Source organism: Hemitrygon akajei, chromosome 8, assembly GCF_048418815.1.
Source record: "Hemitrygon akajei chromosome 8, sHemAka1.3, whole genome shotgun sequence".
Taxonomy (NCBI): Eukaryota; Metazoa; Chordata; class Chondrichthyes; order Myliobatiformes; family Dasyatidae; genus Hemitrygon; species Hemitrygon akajei.
Window position 1 is genome coordinate 97,442,517 of NC_133131.1, and position 24,594 is coordinate 97,467,110.

Genomic DNA, 24,594 nt, shown 5'->3' on the forward strand with positions numbered 1-24,594 from the left:
TGTGGCTCAAAAATCAATCCACATTGCATTTTTAAGGAAATGACAAGGTATGTTCTGGGACCTCAGTTTCTTGTTATGATTGTTGAAAAACAGTTTTAAAATTGGCATAAAGTAGGTCTACATATTCACATAATCATGAAACAGTAATTTCTAATTAAAAGCAGCAATGCTGAATACTGCAAATCAGTGTTGTGATGCAGTATGCTGAACATGGATGCTAAATGACTGAATAAAGATGCAGTGGATTCTGGTTAATTGGGACGCAACAAATAAATAACCAATAAATATTGAGAACATGAGATGGAAAGTCCTTGAAAGTGAGTTTTTTTCAGTGGGTACAGTTCAGTGATAGGGCAAGTGAATTTCAGTGAAGTTAGCTCCTCTAGTTCAAGAGCCTGATGGCTGAGAGGTAATAACTGTTCCTGAACCTAGTGGTGTGGGTCCTGAGGCTCATGTACCATCTACCTGATGGCAGCAACAAGAAGTGAGCATTGTGGGGGGTGGGGGTCCATGATGGATGCTATTTTCTTGCAACAGCCCTCTGTGTAGATGTGCTCAATGCAGGTCGTCTGGGCTGTATCAACTACATATTGTAGGCTTTTCTGTCCAAGAGCATTGGTGTTTTCATATCAGAGTGCAACCAGTCAATACATTCTCCACCACACATCTATAGAAATTTGTTAGAGTTTTAAATGTCATGCTGAAACACTGCAAACTCCTAAGGAAGTAGAGATGTTGCTGTGCTTTCTTTGTAATGGTACTTAGATACTAACCCAGAATGGATCCTCTGAAGTGGTAGTACCGAGGAATTTAAAGTTGCTGACCCTCTCCACCTCCAAACCCCCAATGAGAACTGGCTTATGAACTTTCAGTTTCCTCCTCCTAAAGTCAATAATTATCTCCTTGGTCTTGCTAATATTGAGTGAAAGTTGTTATAACTATTCAGCCAGATTTTAAATCAACGATTCCATCCCCCAAACCTTCATTTTAATTGTAGCATTCATGATGATTGTCAGTACCTTTTATAGTAGCTAACTTGTTGAAGTAGTGAATACTACTTTCGCTCACGGCCATTTCTGACATCTACAAGCCAGAATGCTTAGAACCACAGTGAGCAAAACAGTTCTCATTTGGTGTCCTGCTTATTTCTTGCCAACAATTAATGCAAAAATCACAGCTTTTTGACAACAAACGCACACACACTGATGCTATTTAAAAACTGTTTGCACAGAGCATGGTGTAGTGTCTAACGACCACACAAGTGCACATGATTGATGCTAGTTAGAAACTGTTGAGCAACAGTCCCCTCCAATTAAGCGGCATAGTGTCTGAAATAAACAACAGGAATCGGGATTTTCTCAATTAGTTTTTCTTCTTTAAGAGTTGTCCTGAATAAGCAGTAGCCCCGGTTAACCGATAACCCAATTAACCAGAATCTGATGTGTTTGAATTGGTTATGCTTATTTTAGTATTGATTTACTCTGTGCAATTCTTTGTTCAATCTCTGCAATTCATCTTTTTACTAAATAAAGTGTTAGTTTTGTTACCATCATTTATTGTTACCTCCCAGTGTTTTTCTCCATTAAAGTTTGTTAAAATTTTCAGAATACTGGTTATCTATAACTAACATGAAGTGCATGTCTGCTGCAATGTGAACAAAATGCTAAAAATACAGCCTGAGCTGGTTTACTTATGTGCTCTTGTGTAGTCATAAATGTTTGATGTGTTGGGGGTTCTATTTATAAAGTGGGGCTTAGAAGCTAATGCATTTTTTATTAGGTTGTTCTGCAATATTTTACATTTACTGCTTTTAGCATACTTCATAAATGAAGAGCATTTTGTGAATGTCATTGGCCACTTTAAGACTAGGTTATGAAATCTTTCCTGGTGTACTTCATTAATGAACACCAAAAGAAAATTCATAAATGGGACAATGATGTAAGCCAACACTGTAGTGATTTTAGTGAAACAAATACATGTTTTGTAGTGTATGGCCAGCTTCAGAAAGAGTTTCTGGTTGTGAGATATGAAACGTGTTCACAACAAATTTTGTGTACGCTCACAAGGGTTTTCAGTTCAAAGCTGAAAAGTCAACTCTTGCTTTGTTCTCTACAGATGTTTCCTGACTTACTGAATATCTTGAGCATTTTCTGCTTTTATTTCAGATTTCTAGCATCTACAGTAGTTTGCTTTATTAAGTAATGGTTGTGATTTTCTTGTATGGCAGCTTTTGATCTACTGTAACCAAGATTGTTTAATCTGGAAGAAAACAGAATTATATCCTTTCTGTACTTACCATATATTTAATCCAAGTTTTAATCAGTGGTCTCAAAAATGTTTTTGAAAGATTTTAGCTATAAAATTTTAAAATAACTGAAGAATGCCATGGAATATAAAGTTAATGGCAGAGTGAAAGTCGAGTGTATTATCAGATGCACAATTACACGTGTGCAAAGAGAAACTTGCTTGTATCAGTGTCACAGACATGTAATGTCAGAGTCACAACATTCAAGTTTTTAAAAAATATATAATTTATACAAAATCATACAAGAAAAAGGAAAGAACAATAAAATGTCCAATGTAATACAAAGTAGTCACAGTACTGCTGTGGTAGTGATTAGCATTGTACAGGTGGTTTTGAGAACAGAATGTTTGAAGGGAAGTAGCTGTTCTTGAATTTGGTGATGTGGGACTTAAGACATCTTTTTTTTCTGCCCAGTGATAGCTGTAAGGAGATAGTATGGCCTGGATAGTGGGAATCTTTGATGATAGATGTTGTCTTCTTGAGGAAGCACCTTGTGTAGATACTTCTGATGGTAAGAAGATCTGTGGCATTAATGCATTGGACTGCGTGTATTTTCTCTGCAGCTTCTTACGTTCTTGTGCAGACCGTGTTGCAGTCAGGATACTTCAACAATATGTCGGTGGAAGTTTGTTGGAGCGTTGGGTGACATGCTGAACCTTCTTAATCTTCTAAAACATTAAAGACATGAGTATGCCTTTCCAGAAGCAGAGAAATGTTCAATATTGCCCATTTTTTTAAGCAATGGGAAAACACTCCAAAAGCGTTCGGAGTTTCAATTAACCTTACATTTTAGTTCTTAATCTTACTTCTTTTTCTTTTGGTCTTTTATGCTGTTCCATTGAAGTGCAAACTTAGGGATAACCCCCTTATCTTGTAAGACATTTTAGAACTACAATTCAATGATGTCGTAAGCAGCCTCTCTGGTTTGTATTGGATTTGGCCAGTTCTGACGGAGTGGTGGGGGGGTGGATTATCAATGTGGAATGTAATTTCATTTTCTTTCTTCATAGATGCTGCCTGATTTGGTTGTTTCTAGAATTCTTGTTTTTCGGATTTCTAGCAACTTTGGTTTTCTGTGTTGCACAGTTCAAGTGTTTATCTTCTCTGCCATGTCCTTATTCTTTTCTTTCTAATTATTTCTCCAGACAGAGAGCTGTGATATACAGACCTCATTCTCTCTCAGCTGGTACCAATGCCAGCTGTATCTTTCAGTCTAATTTGGTCTTCAGCCCATTACAGACATTGTCTTCTCTCCTTAATGCAATTGCAGATGTAAAACTTTTCCTAGTCCTGCTGAAATATCATAGCCCTACAGTGTTAATAGTTTATTTCTGCTTTTCAATCTTTTGAGTATTTCTGGTATGTTTTGGTTTTACCTGCTAGCTACATATCACACCTAGCCCGTGAACTTCTGTCTAGCTCTAACTGGTATTGGTGTAACCCATTTTAAAAAGTCACCAATCTTCATTAAATACAATAAGTGGTTTGCTTATTTTTCCTATGCATTTTTATATTTTTAATTAACTTCTGGTTGCTTAAGTTATTTTAATTAAGCTTTTTCTTTCATTGCCTAAGTCTACTTGCAGCTGTTTCTTGGTTTGTATACAGCATATTTAAAAAAAACACTTTTGACAGTAAAGGCCTGTCAAAGACCGGAGGTCTCGTGGATCAGTTTGATTAGCTTTGTGACATGGCTGCAGCATCCAGAGTGCTTATTCAATTGATCCTGTCAAATCGGCAAGGGAAATGGTTATTGTGATGAGGATGGGATTGAGTATGGATAAGTGTCTGGATGGTTAATGAACCTACCTATTGACTGGATCTGAAGGCTTCATCTAATTAGGCCAAGACTTTAAAGTTGTTGTTTCTAAATGCAAATGATGGGGCTGAGAGTTACATACTAATTTTTGTGATAACCTGAGGATCAGAAACTCAAAACTGCGTAACTAATTGTTCTTGATAATTTATTTGAGTTTGTTGTTTTAAGTGCTTTTCGAGTGAAAATTTTTAATTTAGTTGGTTATCTGTTTTTAAAAAAATGCTCTGTTAATTCCTGAGCTCAAGTCTCAGGTAGTGAAATGCAACTATTTGTATATGATCATTCAGTACAGCCTGACCTGAAGGACTTGATTGTTTCTGCACTTGTTTCTCCTCTAGATAGCAGACTTGAACAGCCCTTATCCTTGTTATCAGCATCAATGGATAAAACAATGATCCTTTGGGCTTCAGATGAAGAATCTGGTGTGTGGCTGGAACAGGTGAGTTTTTCTGATCAATGATATTTTAATGCTGTTTTCCTTCATTCATTGGCAGCAAGTTGTGAGATTTTGACCACAACTAATTGAAGATCAATTGTCATTTCTGATTTTTAAAAATAACGTTTTTTGTTAAACCCGTTTATGTTTGCAAAGTGCAGTGTATTGGAGCAGCTATTGCTTGGCTGATTTGTTCCTTGAAGTGTCGTTCTCAAGATTCATGGGCTCTTTGTGGATCTGGGGTTTTCATTGTATCCTTATTGTATCATTAATGGAGAATGTGTGGAGCAGGTTAAGACCTACAAGTATCTGGGAGTACAGTTAGACGAGAAGCTAGACTGGACTGCCAACACAGATGCCTTGTGCAGGAAGGCACAGAGGCGACTGTACTTCCTTAGAAGGTTGGCGTCATTCAATGTCTGTAGTGAGATGCTGAAGATGTTCTATAGGTCAGCTGTGGAGAGCGCCCTCTTCTTTGTAGTGGCGTGTTGGGGAGGAAGCATTAAGAAGAGGGACGCCTCACGTCTTAATAAGCTGGTAAGGAAGGCGGGCTCTGTCGTGGGCAAAGTACTGGAGAGTTTAACATCGGTAGCTGAGCGAAGGGCGCTGAGTAGGCTACGGTCAATTATGGATAACTCTGAACATCCTCTACATAGCACCATCCAGAGACAGAGAAGCAGTTTCAGCGACAGGTTACTATCGATGCAATGCTCCTCAGACAGGATGAAGAGGTCAATACTCCCCAATGCCATTAGGCTTTACAATTCTACCGCCAGGACTTAAGAACTTTTTAAAAGCTATTATTAATGCTTTTTGAGATAGTGATTTAGATGCATATCATATTTTTTACTGAGTTAAGTATTGTATGTAATTAGTTTTGCTACAACAAGTGTATGGGACATTGGAAAAAGTTGAATTTCCCAATGGGGATGAATAAAGTATCTATCTAATCTAATCTATCTAATCTTATTTTTCCCCTTTTGCTGGAGGAGAAGCGTGTGTAAATGGCGGGTCAATGAAAGAAGCAATACATCAGTTGTCTTTTGAACTATTTATCTACCACAGGTACTCCCTGTTGTCCTGGTGCCTGGGGCAGCAGAATGGATCTCTGAGAGATAATAAAGCAAGAGTATGGGTTTGCTCTATGATTAAATTAGCATGGAAATTATTTTTAATGAAGTCCAGACAGCTTGGTTGGAATTGGCTTTTGACACAAGAGAGGCTTCCAATTGTTAAGTAGCAGAAGAGCCCAGGTCCAGTATGCCCTGGGGCAGGAAAGTTGGGTGGGAGAGTGTTTCCCCTCCATGAAGAATTTTCCACTTTGGGAAACTTAAACACACTTGTAAGTATGCATGCTTAATTATTATTAGTTCAGAAATATATGCCTGTAATAATCTAAACTAAAATTCACCTTTTGGAAACATAAACATGAAAATAGGTATATCAGCTTCTCAATTTTACTTGACACTCAAGTAGATAGTGAATGATGACATCTAACTTACATTGACTGTCTTTAACCATTGCCTAATGGATCTCATTCCACTTCAACCGTGATAATTCCATTTATCATAATGCCCACAGCTACTTGGGGGGCTGGTGGTGAGTATTACAAATTCCTTGGACCTGTTGTTGAAAAAAGTGCTAGTGGTTCACTGTGGCATAGCCTCTTATTCTTGATCCAGCCATCAGAGGGCATGGTTTCTCTATATGTAACCCTTTTTAATCATTTTAATGATTTTAGTACTTCAGCTGGATAATTTCTTGACCTTTCAAATTCTTGTTAATGTTAATAAAATTAATATATTATTGTGGTGGCTCTATGATTCTCCAACCTTCTAAAGCTATTATGTCTTCCTGTGCTTTGGGCTCTAAAATCAAATATTGCCATCCAAATGAAAATTTGACCAAAGTACAGTAAGATTTCCCACATCTGATACTTCACCATTGCTTAGATGTTCCGTTAATTCTTCAGCTGCTTCCTGTAGTTATATAGGATATTCTGTGTACTTCCTGAATCTTAATGATTCTCACATTTCCAGTTTTCATATATCATTTATAAGAATTCTAGGTTATTTCTTTTAGACGTCATATCATTCTCCAATTCTTTCCTTATCCCTCTTGACTCACCTGTGTGTTAAAAGTTTGTTAATCTCTGCTTTGAATACATTCATGACTGTCTCGACAGTTCTTTGGGATAGAAAATTTCAAAGGTCCATGACACTTTGAAGGAAGACATTCCACCTTACCTCTGTCTTAAATGAAGTCCACTTATTCTGAAACTGTGCTTCCGCTGTGGGGAAATCTCTCAACGTCTTCCATGTCAATGCCTGTCCAAATACATCAATGAATATAGGGGTAATGTTCCTTCATGTGTCAAGCCCTTTATCTCAGGAATTTATCTGGGAATCTTCTCTGCTCTGCCTTCAACGCAATCTCATTCTTCCTTAAATGTGCAGACCAAAACAAAACAAAATACACCAGGAGTGGTTTCAACAGTGCCCTATGAAGTTGCTTGAAAGCTTTAATGCTCTATATTCCTTTCCTAATTACATGCTGTACCGACGTGCAAATCTTTTGTGTTTTACATATTTGGTTGCTCAGATATTTTACTGGAGCAGTATTTTATAGATTCACTCCAGTTATTTCTTATTCTTCCTAAAAAGATGGATAACCTCATCCTGTCTATATCCCATGGCAAAGACTTTGTATTCTCCTCACACTTGCCAACCCAGCCATTGTCAGTTAAATTACACTAGTCTTTTCATCTGTTTGGATTACGTATAGTTGATGCCCCTGCAGAGGGCCCTGTAGGATACAATTTTCTGCTGACTGACACCCTTTACAATGCTGCTTTTAAACTTGCTCTGTTTTCTGTTAGGTAGCCTCTCTCCTCTCCACTTTTTTATATTACCTTCAACAAGGTAATTTGAAATCTACTCATTTATGTTTGTGTTTTCCCATGGTATGCTGTTTCATCAAAATCACTTTTAATATAGAATGTTTTGGGAGAATAAGTAGCTTTTTTGCAGCTAACCCTGCTGTCACTTGCTATTTATTTCTGCACCAAAGTTAATTGAGTACACTTCAGATTTACAGTCTGAAAAGTACTCATCAATGGAAAGCAAGCAGATATTTCCTTCCTGATCAAGCTTTCTTTTATTCTTCCTAGTCTCTGGACTTCATAACTTAATGACCATTTCTTTCTGTATTGGCAATTTTTTCTGTAATGTGTCATGTTTTAAAAACCTGTAAATTGTCACTTTTAATTGTTCATAAAATAAGTCCAAGTTGTTAGCAGTTTTGATGATTTTATTCGCAAAGCAGATTTCTGTAAGTAGGTCACAATTGTGGAATTTTTTTAAAAATTAAAAAAAAAATCATACAAAGAGCCCATGCAGGTCTCCCCTCAACTCATTAGAAATGTACTTACTGTAATGGAATTTTATGCATTTTTAAAAAGTGCCCTAAAATATTAATGTTGGCAAAGCGCACCCATGCATGGGGATTGCTGTAGTTCTGCTTCAAACAGATTGGAATTGACATGTGCCCTAACAAAGAGAAGCTGCAGACAAAGATGGGAAGTTTTCTACTCCATCGGAGATAGAACTGGAAAAGACAGCAGTTTGGTGAGGAAGGGAAGCTATGACTGCTGGAGTATGAAGATTAACCAAAGTAATGGTGGACTGAGTACAAAGAAAAATACGTTGATGGTTTTTAAAAGTATTACATATCGAAGCCAGAATTATGAGCTAAAATTTGCCAACACTGAAAATATTCAGGAGTGCCAGGAAGCTTCTCTGAAGAAAGAAGCAGATAATGTTTATTTTCTTCATTTTATTTTCATAATGTTTATTTATAATGTGAATATTTTAAAGATTTCTCAGATCATTAAAGCAGGAATACTGTATACATGTGAATATGCTTTATGTACAACAAGACCCCTCCCCCCCAAAAAAAAAGAAAATGGAGCAGGAGTAGGCCCTTCATTCCTGTCTCCCATTTGATATGATCATGGCTAATCTATGTCACCTTCAACTCCTCTTGCATGGCAATTCATTTCTGGATCCTTCCAAGTTTTTATATCTACTTTAAATATATGCATTATATATTTTGGGGCCAGAGAATTCTAGAGATCCACAACTCTTAAAAAAAAGAAATTCTATGCTCATTGGTGGTTTTAAATGACCAGTCATTTATAATATAGCTCTTTCGCTTGTTTGCAGTTCTCCTATGAGGGAAAACTAACAGATTTTGCTCTCTTCTGTTAAAAATACTTGTAAACTATATTTTTCCTTTTTTTAAAAAAATATTGCAGTCATGTTACATAATATGAGGGGCCTGTCATTGGTGGCTTGTTGACTAAATAGAATAGATCCAGTGGACCTGCATGGTGCCAGTGTTAGCAGAAAGTTAATGTTAAGCTCAAGAGGGTAAACTGCATGTAACACATGCAAATTGCTTGAGTAGCTCAGCAGGTCAGGCAACATCTATGGAGGGAAATGAACAGTTTACATTTTGGCCCAAGGTACTTCATTAGGACTGGACTACTGAGATTCTCCAACATTTGGTGTGTGTTGCTCAAGATTTCCAGCATCTGCAGGATCTCTGGCCAGAATTATACATCAGGCTCTTATTCCCTTAAGTTAATAGAAGGGAATACTCATTGAAATAGTTGAAGTATTACGAAGAGCAAATGGAGCAAAAACTGCTTCCCCAGGAGCCAGAGGAAGAGTAGATAGCTAGAGTCTGCTTTCAATGGTAAAGGATGTTTGAAACTGGGGGCTGTTGGTTTAAGGTGAGAGGTATGAGGTTTACAGGGAAACAGATGAGTAAATTGTTCACATGAAAAGGAGTGAATATCTGAAATGATATGTCAGAGGAGTTGGTGGAGGCAAGAACATTAACAGCATTTAAGATGTATCTGGATAGGTAATTAATTTGAAAAAAGGCATGAGGAATATGGAATTAATACAGGCAAGTGGGTTTGGTGCTGACAGGTCAGAATATATGTGGTGGGCTGAAGAACCTATTTCTGTGGTGTACAACTTTAAAGTCCAATGAGAAATAGCTTTAAAAAATAAATTGGATCTAAGGCATTCATGGTTCATGAAAGCTGATTTATGGAAGTTCTTATTAATACAAAGAGTAATGGAAATCTGAACTACTCCCTCAGTTGCCAAAGCTAAGTAAAATGAATGAATCAAAACTGATGCAGATAAAACTGAAATAAGTAAGGAATGCATGGGAAAGTTGGATAAGTGGAATTGAGGAGGTCCAGATTTGCCTAGCCAGAGAAGCTGAATGACTTCATTCTGTCTCTGTACTAATGCCTTTTTAATATTGATTGAGTTATCTTGTGGTAAACTCACATGTTTACTCTTGCAGTTCATCATCATCTTCAAATTCCAAGATCAAACAATCTGAAATTTATACCTGAACTATGGAGCTCGGAAATACTGTTAGATACATGGCACTGTCATTTCAGGTCAACCACTTGAAAATAAATCACGTTGCAAGTTTAGTGAGTGACGCCCATCATGTCTCATTGTCAGGTGAAATGCAAAACTTAAGCATTTAAGCTTCTAATATCACAATTGTGCATGCTAAGGTGTTTTTTGCATATTGTGTAATTGTCAGCTGCTAGACTGAGAACTTCAGTTAATAGTCTTACCTGTTTGAACTCTTCCTGGAAATAATGAGGCAGCACTGTATGTTACACATGTGTGGAGCAAGAACTACAATGGGTTAGTATAATTAAACATTTTTACTGAGTCACATTAGTAATGGTACATGCTGGACAACTTACAGTATTTGAGGGACAAACCGGGCCCACTGAGACGAAAGAAACACTTGAAAGCCTGCTCCTAAAAGAGAGTGCTTTGATTCACCATGCCATCGATCGCCCATAACTAATCTGGTACAGTTCATCCTCCACCCCATCCCCCCCATGGATAGGAACTGCAGAAGGGAATAGAGCGTGTTGGAGAATACAAGTACCTTGGCACAACTATAGATAACAAAATCACCTTTGAGACAAATGGTGGGTTGATACTTTCCAGGTGCCAACAACGGCTATTTTTCCTTGGGAAGATACGGAAACTTAAAGTCCAGCCATCGATTCTCCAGACATTTTATAACTACATCATTGAATTCAGTATGAACTTGCATCATGGCGTGGTTCAGAGCATTGAGCACTATCAACCTCAACCCACTCCACAGAACTGTCAGAGTAAGTAGCAAAGTCATTGATCAGGAACAAGAATCGCTCAGCAGCATCCATAAGAGACAGATAATAACAATGGCTCAACAAATAATAGAGGACATTACACATACACTTCACACATACTGCACTCTTATGCCATCTGGACACTGCTACAGGTCCCTACCCATCAGCAGCAGAAAAGCCTTATCCAGTTTTGTGCCTGCCTCCATTGGACTCATCAGCACCCAATTTTGAATATATAGTATGTATAGCAGCTTTGACAGTAAAAACAGTCAGTGTTATTATGTGTATTTGTTTTTTTAATCACTTGCATTAATTTTTAGTATTATCTATTGTGAATATTTTATATTGTGTTTAACTATATGCAGTGTATGCGTATCTTAAGTTCTGTGATATTGTCCGTACCACTACGCATTCCTCACAGAAAATAAAGTGAATTGAATTGAATTAGTAAGGTAAAGTGAGAAAAACAGTGAACTGACTGTTCTGCTTGTTAGCAGTCAACTGGCTGATTCACCCTTGTGGACTGCCGCAGGGGCACAGCTTCTATCTCTATATCTTCCAGATTTTGAGAACAGAAAATTTACTTGTCTTGATGAAATACCCATTGGTTCATCTGCTAGGGTGCTGGTTTCATCAGCAGAAGATGCTTCTGCAACTTCCCTCGTCAGTTCACTGGCATATATGATCCAAATGTTGCCTGACGATTCATACGCATGTCAGCTCAATTTCTGCTACTTGACCGTGACAATACCAGACAGCAGCAGGTAGCCAGTTTTCTTCCTGCGAGATGTGCATGTAGACTTTGTCTCTGGCACCAAACATCTGACCTCTTGCTTTCTGCAAATTTGCTCCTAGATGGCTGGCAGTAGGAGACTTGCTCTCTGTGGCTGGTCAAGTTTTTGTACCCTGGGACCCACTGTATGTGGCACTGGGTAGGCCTTGAAAGACTGTGGCTGGCGATTCTCCATAAACTTGAACTTGGCTGCTGGAGCATGATATTGATCTGAAGTGTCAGCTTGTAAAATGCACTGATGCCTTTGTAATCGAGCATTCAATGCGAGATTCCCCACAATGTGTTTGATGCAGGACAGCACCAATAGTGTCTTTTCAAATCTAATTTTGCCCAGCATACTGTGCCATTGGCTTCTGACCACATGCATGGGTAAGTGACACCGGTCCCCATGGTGAATCACTTCAGCTGTAAAGATACCATGCACGTCCACACAAAACTCCAGCGTTGCTGTGGAACACTGAGTTCAGCGGTCGTAATTTTGGAATCTAGTATGCGGATAATCTGCTTACCAAGCTGATGGCTGACCTCATATCCAGCTCATATTTCACGGGCTGTTTGTCCACTGTGTGTGTAACCAAATCAGGAGGCTGGTTTTGGTGGCCCATGTCATGGGTTTGACAAATAGTGCCCACTTCTTCGTTTTGGCCTTTTCAGTGTGTGGAGTTAATGGCTGAATTCTCATGCTGCCTTGCTCAGTAAAGCACAGCTTCTTGAGTTATTCTTCTGACAGAAACGGCAGACTGTCTTTTGATGCTTGCAATCAGTCCATTGGGAATGACTTTCTCCGCAGTGATGTATCTCTGTGGAGACTGTAGGCTGCAGGTTGGTATTCCCTGCCAAATATTAACATTTTCAGGAATGGACTCTTGCTCCATTACTGTCTGAATCAGTGGTGATGGGGGTGGCAAGCTGTGGAGCATTTTTAATCCCAGGACAAATTGTGCTTTTCGGACAGGAGGCTCCTGTTGTCTTCCCACTTTGGATTCCAACAATTAACACTTAGATAATCATCATTTTGAAATCGCTCGAGGGAATATCCATGTGCTTGCATTCCTGCACCACTTGGATCAGTCTTATGATGAAATCATCTGTGTTCTCATTGTGAGAACGTGAAGCGTGCTATAAACACATTGGGCTGCATGTCCCAGTGTCCAAAGCATCAAATGCATCTGTCAGTTCAGATTCATTTTGTAGGTGCAGGGCATTGCAGTATTTGCCCGAATTCTCCCAAGTACTTATAGAGCATCTTGAGTTTCACTGTTTCCTCCAGCGTTGCTGCTGGTGTTAAAATTGCTAGGTGTTCGATATGATCCAGGAAAGGATTTCATCCTTTGCAGCTAGGTTTCAAGCAGTCAGCTTAGCTAGAGCTGCAGCCCAAAATGGAAGGGGTGCCTGGAGTAGAGCAGTCATTCTTTTTTTGAGTTTGTCGCCAAAATGCTATGCATGTGCGGAGCGAGAACTACAACGAAGTAGTTGATAAAATGTTTTTACTGAGTTATGTTAGTAAGAGTACACACAGGACAACTTGCAGTGTGGGAGCTACGAACAGGGACCGTCGAGACAAAAAACCTGTGCACTTGAAAGCGTGCGCCCAGAAGAATGTGTCCTCTGTGAGTATGAGCCCCAGTCTGTATTGGCTGCAATTGATCCGTTATGATGCTCTGTAATCCATTCCATTGCCTCTTATTTAGTAATGCTCTACAATTGGATGCTGATCATGTTGCAGCAGCTTTGATTGTACTTCATTTGATTAATAAGAAAAATGGTTGGGTTGTGAATTATTTCCAGGAATTTACAATGTTTTTATCACGTTTGTACAGTTATGCAAAAAAGCACTGTGCCAATTTTACTAACGTTATGACCATGATTAGCAGAATGATGAATTACTAATCTCAGCAATGGGGCAGTTGAAAGGCAGAGATCTATTGCCAAATAATTCTCAAAAAGAATGTCAGGTGTGTTTAGTTAATTTTGACCACAGACACCTTGCTCAATGGTATTGGTCCATGGCATTAAAAGGTTGGAAATTCCTGTTCTGAATCAATATGATCTGGATGTTTCCTGATAACTGAAAGAAAATAAGATAGCAATTTAATAAATGAGGCAGTATTCTGTAAAAGCAGAGGTAGAAAACACAGATGTGGTTATTGACCTTGCTATTCTATGCTCACTTTGGCTGTCACATTATACACTACCTCTGGACACAAAATGCTTCTAACTTTGTAATCTTTTAGAACATTTTTTCTTATGTGTGTTTTGTTGTAATTAGGTGTATAAGATGATAAGAGGCATTGATCGTGTGGATAGTCAGAGGCTTTTTCCCAGGGCTGAAATGGCTAACACGAGAGGGCACAGTTTTAAGGTGCTTGGAAGTGGGTACAGAGCAGATGTCAGGAGTAAGTTTATTAGCAGAGAGTGGTGAGTGCGTGGAACGGGCTGCCGGCAGTGGTGGGGGAGGCAGATACGATAGGGTCTTTTAAGAGACTCCTGGATAGATACATGGTGCTTAGAAAAATTGAGGGCTATGGATAACCCTAGGTAATTTCTAAAGTGAGTACATGTTCAGCACAGCATTGTGGGCCGAAGGGTCTGTATTGTGCTGTAGTTTTCTATGTTTCTAATTTTCCTTTGTGTGAATGTTTTCCACTGGCATTGTGCTTAGATTAGAGAAGAAAATGGGATCAATTGGCTATTTGAACCACGGGCTGTTCCGTGGTTAACACAAAGTGCTGGAGAAACACAGCAAATCAGACAGCATTTGTGAAGGAGAGTAAAGATTCGACTGAGGAAAAAAAGGTCTGATAGGAGAGGGTAATGAACCATGGAAGAAAGGAAAGAAGGGCGCCAGAGGGATATGATGAACAGGTGAGGAGAAGAGAAGGGGTAAGAGGAGAACCAGAATAGGGAATTGAAAATGAGAAGGGGGAGTAAGGAGATATAACTGGAAGTTAGAGAAACCAATGTTTATTCCATCAGGTTGGAGGCCTCTGAGACTGTATATGAGATGTTGTTCCTCCAACCTGTGTGTGGCCTCTTAGTGGCAGTAGAGGAGGCGATAGCCGACATGTTGGAATGAGACTAGGAAGTCAAATTGACATTGGTGCACCGAGAAATTGTATCTTTTGTGACACAATGAGAAGTTGTGTGAGTTGAATTCAGCAAACCTTGCTATCCCTACAATCCAAGAACATTGTCATTTATAAGAATACAAATTAAAAATTATTTACATTCATTCTTTCCAAAGCACTCTGCAAAGCTTTTATGGATGGATTTCCAAACAGATACAGGAAGCCTAAGACTTTTGCACAGTACTGTATGCTATGTCTTTCCAGTTACCTAATAACAGTTAATACTATGGAGCTAGCACAAAGATAAGTACTCTTATTTCTTTTTCCCAACCACCTTCCTATTTTAACTAACATACAGTACTAACCACAGCTATGTATATGTGCCTAAGACTTTTGCACAGTACTGTAGCATTGAGACATTACAGGAAAACATTAAAACTTCCAAGAAAGCATAAAGCCACCAAATTATTCAAGACTTCCTTAGTGGAAGAAGGCTCACTCATCAATTAGTGTTAATTCTGAGCATTATTCCTTGCCACAGATGTTGATCAATACTGTTGTTCGATAAACCACAAGAAAGTGCACCATGCAGAGCTGCTTAATACAATTGCTGTAGTTGCTGGATAGATTTATGCAACTGCATTCCACGCAACTTTCCACAAGCAGTACTGGAGCCATTATATGAAGTAGAGAATTCAGTTAGCTATGTGTGATTTACCCATAATTAAATATTTGTTGTTTCATAATTATAATGTTAGGAAAAGGTGTTGGTTTATTTTTCTCATTGAGTTGTCCATTTCAAAATTTGACAGCCAGAAATAATGGTTGGGGATATCACCTCTTTATTGAAAGTAAAGAAAAAAATCTTGCGTGGGAGATGTGCAGCTGTTGTGTTTAAGATGTTGACAAACATTCTCTACTTCTTTCATCCAAATGCTTCTCAATTTTGATGTCTTTGTGTATATATCTACATAGAAGTTGTTTTAATGCTTACTTTTAGATCCAAGTTAAATCGTAGAATTTCTGCATGGATTAGAAATTAAAAGGTGTCATTCTAACAATTTCTAGCTTCGTGTTGGAGAAGTGGGTGGAAATACGCTGGGATTCTACGGCTGCCAATTTAGTCCTGATGGATCGATGATATTAGCTCATGCATTTCATGGAGCTCTTCACCTCTGGCGTAAGAACAAGTTCAATATGGTAAATCAACTTGGAGTCATCTGAAAATGGTGTGATTTTACATTTGGTATTCTTGATCTTTCAGCGTCAAAATTGTATGGAATGTGAATGTAGAAATTTTCAAGTGGATTGGATATGTTTGTATATTTAAAACAACATGATTTTCACTAATATTACTTTTCCCTGGATTTACATTATAATTTATCTTCAAATGCTTTCAGGGAGAATGGAGCCCAGAAGTTGTGCTTTCTGGACATTTTGGTTCTGTCCAAGATTTGATCTGGGATCCTGAGGGAGACTTTATTTTAAGTGTTGGTGCTGATCAGACAACCCGATTATTTGCGCCATGGAGAAGGCCAGGATGTGACCAGGTAATCAATATGATGCCATCAGCATTAGCAGTGAATGCAGTTAGAAAGACTGAGTTAAAAGAAATCTGATTTATATAGTTCTTCAAAGTTAAATTTAACAAATATGTACTTTTTACTTGATAGCTACGGTGTCAGAGAGTCATAGGGATTACAGCACAGAAACAGGCTGTCAGCCCATCTGGACCATGCTGAACTGTTATTCGGCCTAGTCCCATTGACTCAAAACTGGCCCTTCATACTCCTCCCATCCATGTACTTAATCAAACCTCATAAATGTTGCAATCGAACTCACACCCACCACTTCCTGTGGCAGCTAGTTCCACACTCATACCACCCTCTGAATGGAGAGACCTACCCCTCAAAATCCTTTAAATATTTCATCTGTCACCCTTAACCTATGATTTCTATTTTAGGTCTCGCCCAACCTCAGTGGAAAAATTCTGTGTGTGTTGCAAAGACCTAATGAATGGTCTCAACCTAAAATGTTAGCTGTCTTTGTTTCTCCTTAGACGCTGCCTAACCTGCTGAGTTCCTCCAGCAATTTGTTCGTTGCTGTGTTTGTATTTACCCTATCTATACCCCTTATAATTTTATACACGCTATCAAATCTCCCCTCATTCTCTTGAGCTCCAAGGAATAAAGCCCTAACCTATTCAACCCTTACCTGTAACTCAGGTCCTCAACTTCTGGCAACATCCTTGTAACTTTTCTCTATACTCTTTCAATCTTCTTGGTATCTTTCCAGTAGGTAGGTGACCAGAACTGCACAAAATATGCCAAATTTGGCCAGACCGAAGTCTTAAACTTCAACATAACATCCCAAGTGCTCGTCTTTAAGCAGATGACACAAAATATTTTTGTATCAAAACAAGATAAAGAGAAATTAACTATTACATTAGTCTCCTGAATCCTAGTAGTAGAATACTAATTTATTCCTGTCTCTAGCTTGCATAGTGTGTTCCTTGTTTTAAATTCCTAATCAGGGAGATAGCAAGGAAGTGCTTGACTGTATTTCTTCTGCTGAAGTGAAGGAAATCATCCCATTTCTGCTTTATATTTGTCAATGATGTGTAACAGTATTTACAGAGTTTTGGAGCCAGATTATTTCATCAGCCAATTATCTTAGAAATGATACAAGAAATGGTCTATAATTTATTTAAAAAATCTAAATAGTTCCTAAGTTTTATTTTTAACGTATTTATGTCTTGTATTTTTATCTGTGCTTATACTTAGCTTATGATTAGAAACAAGATATGCAATGACTACAAATATTCTATTGCTTTTAAGCTTCAAATCTTCACTTTCAGGGCAACAAGTTTACTTTGCTGCAAATTGCCATTTTTGTTACAGATGTACGCCTTACCATCTGCCAAATCTGACGAGCTATGCTAATGAGCCATCCTCAAAAAATTGTGATCAGAGAGCACATTGTCACTTGGGCCTATCCAAAATCTGGAAATTGCTATCAAGAACTAAGAGAACTTAGCCACACTAACACTGAACAACTAAAAAATTATTTGCAATTGGAAAATATGCTGAAGCATGTCAGAATTACTGTTTGGACCACTGCATATGTATAACCTATATAACTGACATGAATATGGAAAATAAAGCACATGCTTGATAAATCACTGCCCTCAAAAATACATAGAACCATATTGAATGCAGATAAAAAATTTAACATGATGTGCAGTTCATGAGGCAAATTCTAAATTTAACCCTGATGTATAATGTACATGACTTGAAAACACAGAAGTTACATAAATGTGTAAAGACTGGAGTTGAACAGGCAAAGGAAAATTCAGAAAAGGAACTGAGAGTAATTGTGATGTATCATTACACTGTTGGTGGCTTTCAGTATTATATGTAGTAAAGCTGCGTTTTATCCAAGTAGAGGAGGTAGAATATCAGGATCCCTAATCAAAAGAATATATAATAGAAAAGATGCCCAGGTTTGATGACTATGTTTTAAAGATACCTCTTCACTGGAAAGAAGATGTTTTTTTTCAATTGGGCTTCTCAGAACATATTAGAAATAGTCCATCTGCTTGCAATGCACATGTACAGTGCTAGGCAAGGAGAGATAGTTACACACCTTATGAAATATCACCCATGCCAGAAGCTTTTTTCAGATTTTTAATGAGATCTAACTTGTTAAACTGCAAAATGTTAAGTAAAAGATATAATAAATTCAATAAGGAATTGGCATACACTTGAATATGCTATTGATTATTCTCATGATCAGTATTAATCAAGGTAATGCACACACGTGACATTCTATAACTTTGCCCTATAGACCAGAGTGACCTCGTGGTACAGTGATAGCTTAATGGTAATAAAAAATAAACATAATACTTCCTTCAAAATATATCTACTAAATGTTTACTACTATTAAGAAAGCTTAAAACTCACAGATATTGCTATTTCAAGGGGAAATAAAGAGGGGATGGAGGTGGATATCTTTCTGCACTGTGTGCTTCAAGTCGAGATCCAGAGTAAGTTGAAACCCATGCAGGAAATGATATTAAAAAAACAGCTTGCCTACAGGAAATGATGTTCATACAAAATGAACTATGTACGAAGCAAACTGCACCTCTGGAGTCCAGAGTACTCCCTGGTTGGCATCCATGGCTTGTCATCTTAACTACTGAAGCTAACAGTCAAATGATGATTTCATTAACTCTTTGGCAAAAGAACTTTTTCAGAGTCTGGTCTCGAAATCATTTTAGCTTTTAATTGTTGGCCTTGATAACATACTTGCTCGTGGTAATGTCTGATGAGAAAAGCTCACCCAGAATGACGACTGAGTGAAGTACCTCTGAAGTGAGTTGTGCCTCTTTTAATACATCCTCCAACTCGCTGTAGCCCTTCAGAGTCAAGAAAGGGACAATGTTCATGGAGGTGACTTTGGATTAGGTCAAGTTCTTGCTTTGTGATGAACTGCACTTCTTCTGCATACACCTGTCTTTGAACAACAAGGGGAATCCTAACCTTTGCCCAATTCAGAAGCTCTGTACTAAGGGGTTGATTACAAACGTGCCAACAATTGCAAAGGCTGTTTTTGGCTAATTCTACAATCATTTCTTTCATATAAATACTACTCTCACGGGATCTGAAATGACTTGGGCAGCCATTCTCCAGACATTTAGTCTCAAATGCACTGACAGTGGACTGATGAGCACCATCGAGCAGACTTCACCTACTATGACGCCATCCAAATCCAGTCGTGGCCACAAGGTGTATCGTGCTGACAGCTCTTCATGTGCCTTATGTGTTCAGATGGTGTCTCAGCCAGGCAGCAGGAGAGTCAAGAGGGGGAAAATTGTCAACTTTGTCCTTCAGTTGTGAATGACTGTGCACAGCCTCAGTAGTTGGGATTTCATTTCTGCTGGAAATATCGACATACTCAGTGAAGGTTGGCAGGGATAAACAGACCCCTCTTTTTAGCTCCATGACAAATCTGCTGGCTCTTCCAGCAACTACAAATATTCCTGAACATATCTTTAGATGTATAAGGAAGTTGCTACATCTGCTGGATGCTCAACTGGCTCCTCGTCATGTTCTGCTGTGGGTGTGCTAAAAACAGTAATAGCCCAGGGTGCTGGCGTTGAATTTACAATTGTAACTGGGTCTGATTCTTCTGAAGAGTCAATAGGTTCTTGGCTCAGTTTCCTGGAGTCCACTGGTGTATGCTGCACTGTGTGTCCATCTGTGTTCTGCAATATATTGTTACTGTTTCTTCAGTTCTCCTTGCTACCCTCCCTAGATTCTCCACCACTCTGTGGATGACTTTTCTGGCCAGTCTCAGCGTATCTCACTCAAGCTGTTGTCCAGTGGTGATTTATCACCACAGCCTGGTGCAGCGAGTGAGGGCTGTGCAGTTTGTTTTGTGGTAGCTTCTGTTGAAAGGTGAGCCGCTGATTCACTTGGTGTACTGCTCAGCCCTTGTGTGCTCTAAGTTGTGAACACCCATGTGTTTCTATGTTGGACATCCTCAGGCACTTTGCAATATCTACATTAAATGAGGGTTCATCTTTCTTTGGGTTTGAATCTGAAGCAGAGGATACAAGTTCTGGAGGAGGACTGGGTAAAAATTTGGTGTGAAGCTTGACAGGAAGCTGGTTCCTATCTTTGTCTTCTGCTTGGATTTCAACTCTCTTGAGCCACAGTTTCATATCACAGGGCTTGCACCAATGGTCGGTTCTTCAGTTGGCTTGTCACTGAGACGATCACTACTGTCTAAGTCAGCTGCTGCTGCATGCATTTTTGCTGATTATTGACATCTGGAATAGGAAACTGGAGGTCCATGAGCCAGTCCTCAAAGGGGATCAGTGATGGAGAAGGTCCACAACTTTAAATTCCTCAGTATTATCCTTTCGAAGGATATATCCTGTGCCCAGCATGTATGTGATTGCAATTACGAAGGAAGCACAGGAGTGCCTCTACTTCCTTAGAAGTTTGTGAAGATTCGGCATGATACATAAAGCTTAGACAAATTTTGATAGATGTGTGGTGGAGATTATATTAACTGGCTACATTACAGCCTGGTGGTAGAAACACCAATGTCCTTGAATGGAAAATCCTACAGAAGGTAGCGGATACAGCCGAGTCCATCGTGGGTGAAGCACTGCCCACCTTTGAGCACATCTACATGAATGCTGTTGCAAGAAAACAGCATTCATCAAGGACCCCCACCATCCAGGTCATGCTCTCTTCTCCCTGCTGCCATCAGGAAGAAATCTCAGGACCCACACCACCAAGTTCAGAAACACCTATTACCCCTGAACCAGTCAGTGGGGATAACTTCACTCAGTTTACTTGCCTCATCACTGAACTGTTCCCACAACCCACAGACTCATTTTCAAGGAGTCTTTATTTCATGCTCTTGATATATATTGCTTGCTTGCTTGCTTGCTTGCTTATTTATTTATTTATTTATTTATTTATTTATTAATTATTTGCTATTTTTCTTCTTTTGTATCTGCACAGTTTTTTGTCTTTTTCACGTTGGTTGTTTTCTGTCCTGTTGGGTCCAGTCTTCTATTGATTTTGTTATGTTTCTTGGATTTATTGAGTATGCCCGCAAGAAAATGAATCTGAGGGTTGAATATGTTGATATATACAGTGTATGTACATTGACAGAAAAATTAACTTTCAAATTTGAAGTAAAGGGGGGGGGATGAGAATGAACGTCTTTCTACATCGTGTGCTTTAAGTCGAAATTGAATTGACCTGCGCAAGAAATCATATAAAAATCAGCTTGTGTACAAGAAGTGATGTTCATACAAAATGAACTGTGCCTCTGGAGGTCAGAACAATTTATGTGTTTCACATGACAGCACAACAGAAATAGAAAATTTAAGAAAAGCTAAGGGATTTTATGAAAACTTTATTTGAGACTTGAGAATAATGTGAAAGACAGCAGGTACTGTAATTTGGAGAGAGAATTTCTAGTTGCAAAAGCATATGACTGAATAGGTTTTGACAGTGCACTGGAGAAAAAAAAGTAACAAGCGATTATGGTGTTCAAAGGAACCAGAGGTTAATGTTTAAAGTGTCAGGCAATTGCATTTTCATTCACAGTATAATCTTGCCAATGCTGATGCAGCTTAGGCTTAACTGATTGTTGGCATGCTGGCAACTTTATTTTATTTTTATACAGGTGACCTGGCATGAAATTGCACGACCACAAATACATGGCTATGACATGCAGTGCTTAGCCATGATCGGTCGTTTTCAGTTTGTCTCTGGTTCTGATGAGAAAGTGCTTCGAGTCTTCACTGCCACTAAAAATTTTATAGAAAACTTCAGTTCCATTACCTGTTCGCCACTTGAAGACGTGCTTTCTGCAAAAGTAAGTACACTGGAATTGTAATTAATATTTAAATAACTTAGTTGTTTTTTGGTCATAGAAGACAACCGTTTGTGATTTTTGTTAAAATTTCTTCATCTAGAAGATTAGCTTGCATTCCTTGATTTTATTGTACAAGTGTTACAGTCTTCAGCATTTTTTGTAGACTTATTCGTGGTCATATTGAAATATGCTTTTTATCTTTATGCTTTGGTCTGTTTCCTTATATTATGGAATATGGCTCTATAAAACAGGCTTTTTGTTCCTTTGGATTTCTTGATCCTGTGGAATAAAACCTGCATTCGGTTTAATCTTCCTCATTGCCAAATTCATTTCTTTTACCAGATATTCTAAATCCCATGGAAAAGATTGTTGTCGAGTCAAGTTTATTGTCATATGCACAAACACAGTGAGGTGCATTTACAATGAAAAACTTGCTGCATTGTGCAGCATTGCAGGCACATAAATTCAGACAATGCACAAAACATAAATTATACAAGACTGTGAAGAAAAAGACTGCAAAACAAAACTAGTGCAAAAACATGATTAGAAAGCAGTCCATGACAGTGCAAGGGATGGTTTGCAGTGTTCTGTTGCTGAGGTAGTGATTATGATTGTGCAGGTTGGTTTGAGAATTTGATGATTGTCGGAAAGTAGATGTTCCTGCACCTGATGATGTGGGATTTCAGGCCTCTGTACCTCCTATACAACTACAGCAGTGAAGTGAGGACATGGCCAGGATGCTGGGAATTCTTGATGATAGTTGCCACCTTCTTGAGACAGTGCCTCATGTAGATGCTTTTCTGGTGAGTGCTGCTCCTTTCTTGGGCCGGGCTGTGTCCACAGGTCTCTGCAGCCTCTTCTGTTCCTGTGCCTTGGAATTGCCATGATGCAACTAATCAGGATACTGCCTACAGTGCATCTGTTAAAGTTTGTTAGAGTGTTTGATGAGATGCTAAATCTCCCTAAGCTTCTAAGGAGTAGTGGTGCTGATGCGGCTTCTTCATGATTTCATCTATTATCAGTTTAGTTTGATTAGTTAGACTTACACATTCACCTCCTCCGTCCCCTCCTTTCAAGGCCCCAAACAGTCCTTCCAGTTGAGGCAACACTTCGCCTGCGAATCAGCTGGGGTCATCTATTGTGCCCGGTGCTCCCAATGCAGCCTCCTCTACATTGGTGAACCCCTTCGTAAATCAGGGGACCACTTTCTCAAGCACCTCCTTTACAGCCGCCAAAAGCGGAACTTCTGGTGGCCAAACATTTCAATTTTGATTCTCATTCCCATTCTGACATGTTGGCCCATGACCTACTCTTAGAACCATAGAACATTACAGCACAGAAACAGGCCTTTTGGCCCTTCTAAGCTGTACCTAGTCCCAGTGACTTGCACCTAGACCATATCCCTCCATACCCCTCTCATCCATGTACCTGTCCAAGTTTTTCTTAAAAGAAGAAGCCTGCATTCACCACTTCAACTGGCAGCTCATTCCACACTCCCACCACTCTCTGTGTGAAGAAGCCCCCCCGCCAATGTTCCCTTTAAACTTTTCCCTTTTCACCCTTAACCCATGTCCTCTGGTTTTTTCTCCCCTAGCCTCGGTGGAAAAAGCCTACTTGCATTCACTCTATCTATACCCATCATAATTTTATACACCTCTATCAAATCTCCCCTCATTCTTCTACACTCCAGGGAATAAAGTCAAGATGAGGCCACCCTCAGGGTGGAGGAATAACCCCTTACATTCAACCTGTTGGCATGAATATCGATGTCTCCTTCTGGTTTAAAAAACAATTCCCTCACCCTCTCCTCTTCTTCTATTCCCTAATCTGGCCTTTTACCTCTTCTCACTTCCCCGTTAGTTCCCTTCTCCCATTGTCCACTCTCCTGTCTTATTTGATTCCTTCTTCTCCAGCCCTTCATCTTTCCCAGCCACCTGACTTTACCTATCACCTTCCAGCTAGCTTTCTACCACCACCCCCCCCCCCCCCCATCTGTTTATTTTGGTGTGTTCCCCTTCCTTTTTAGTCCTGATGAGGTCTTGGCCCGAAATATTAACTGCTTATTCATTTCCATAGATGCTGCCTGCCCCGCTGAGCTCCCCCAGCATTTTGTAGGTGTTGCTTATTGTACAACCCGCTTGCTTTATCCATTTATTTCAGATTCATTTATTTGCCACATGCACACAACCCTGGAACATCTGGACAGCAAAGACGCATACATCAGGATGTTCTTCATTGATTATAGCTTGGCATTTAACACCATCATCCCCTGTAAACTAATCAGTAAACTACAAGACCTGGGCCTCAATACCCCCTTGTGCAGTTGGATCCTGTATTTCCTCACATAGACCCCAGGCAGTTCAGATTGGCAGAAACATCTCCACAATCTCCCTCAGCACAGGAGCACTCGGGTATATGCATTTAGCCCCCTGTTAACTTCAGCATGTCATCAAAAACCTTGGCAAACTTCTGTAGATGTGTGGTAGAAAGTGTGCTGACTGGCTGCATTACAGCCTGATATGGGAACACCAAAGCCTTTCAGT

The 24,594-nt window shown here is 39.1% G+C and overlaps 1 protein-coding gene across 1 annotated transcript in view; it reads left to right on the plus strand.

Annotated features, from left to right (window-relative positions):
• Positions 1-24,594, plus strand: part of elp2 (elongator acetyltransferase complex subunit 2) — a 128,450-nt gene that overhangs the window by 48,060 nt on the left and 55,796 nt on the right. The window contains exons 10-13 of the mRNA XM_073054234.1: positions 4,463-4,563; positions 15,716-15,847; positions 16,048-16,197; positions 21,860-22,051. Coding sequence (XP_072910335.1) covers positions 4,463-4,563; positions 15,716-15,847; positions 16,048-16,197; positions 21,860-22,051 — 575 coding nt within the window. The remainder of the gene's footprint in view (positions 1-4,462; positions 4,564-15,715; positions 15,848-16,047; positions 16,198-21,859; positions 22,052-24,594) is intronic.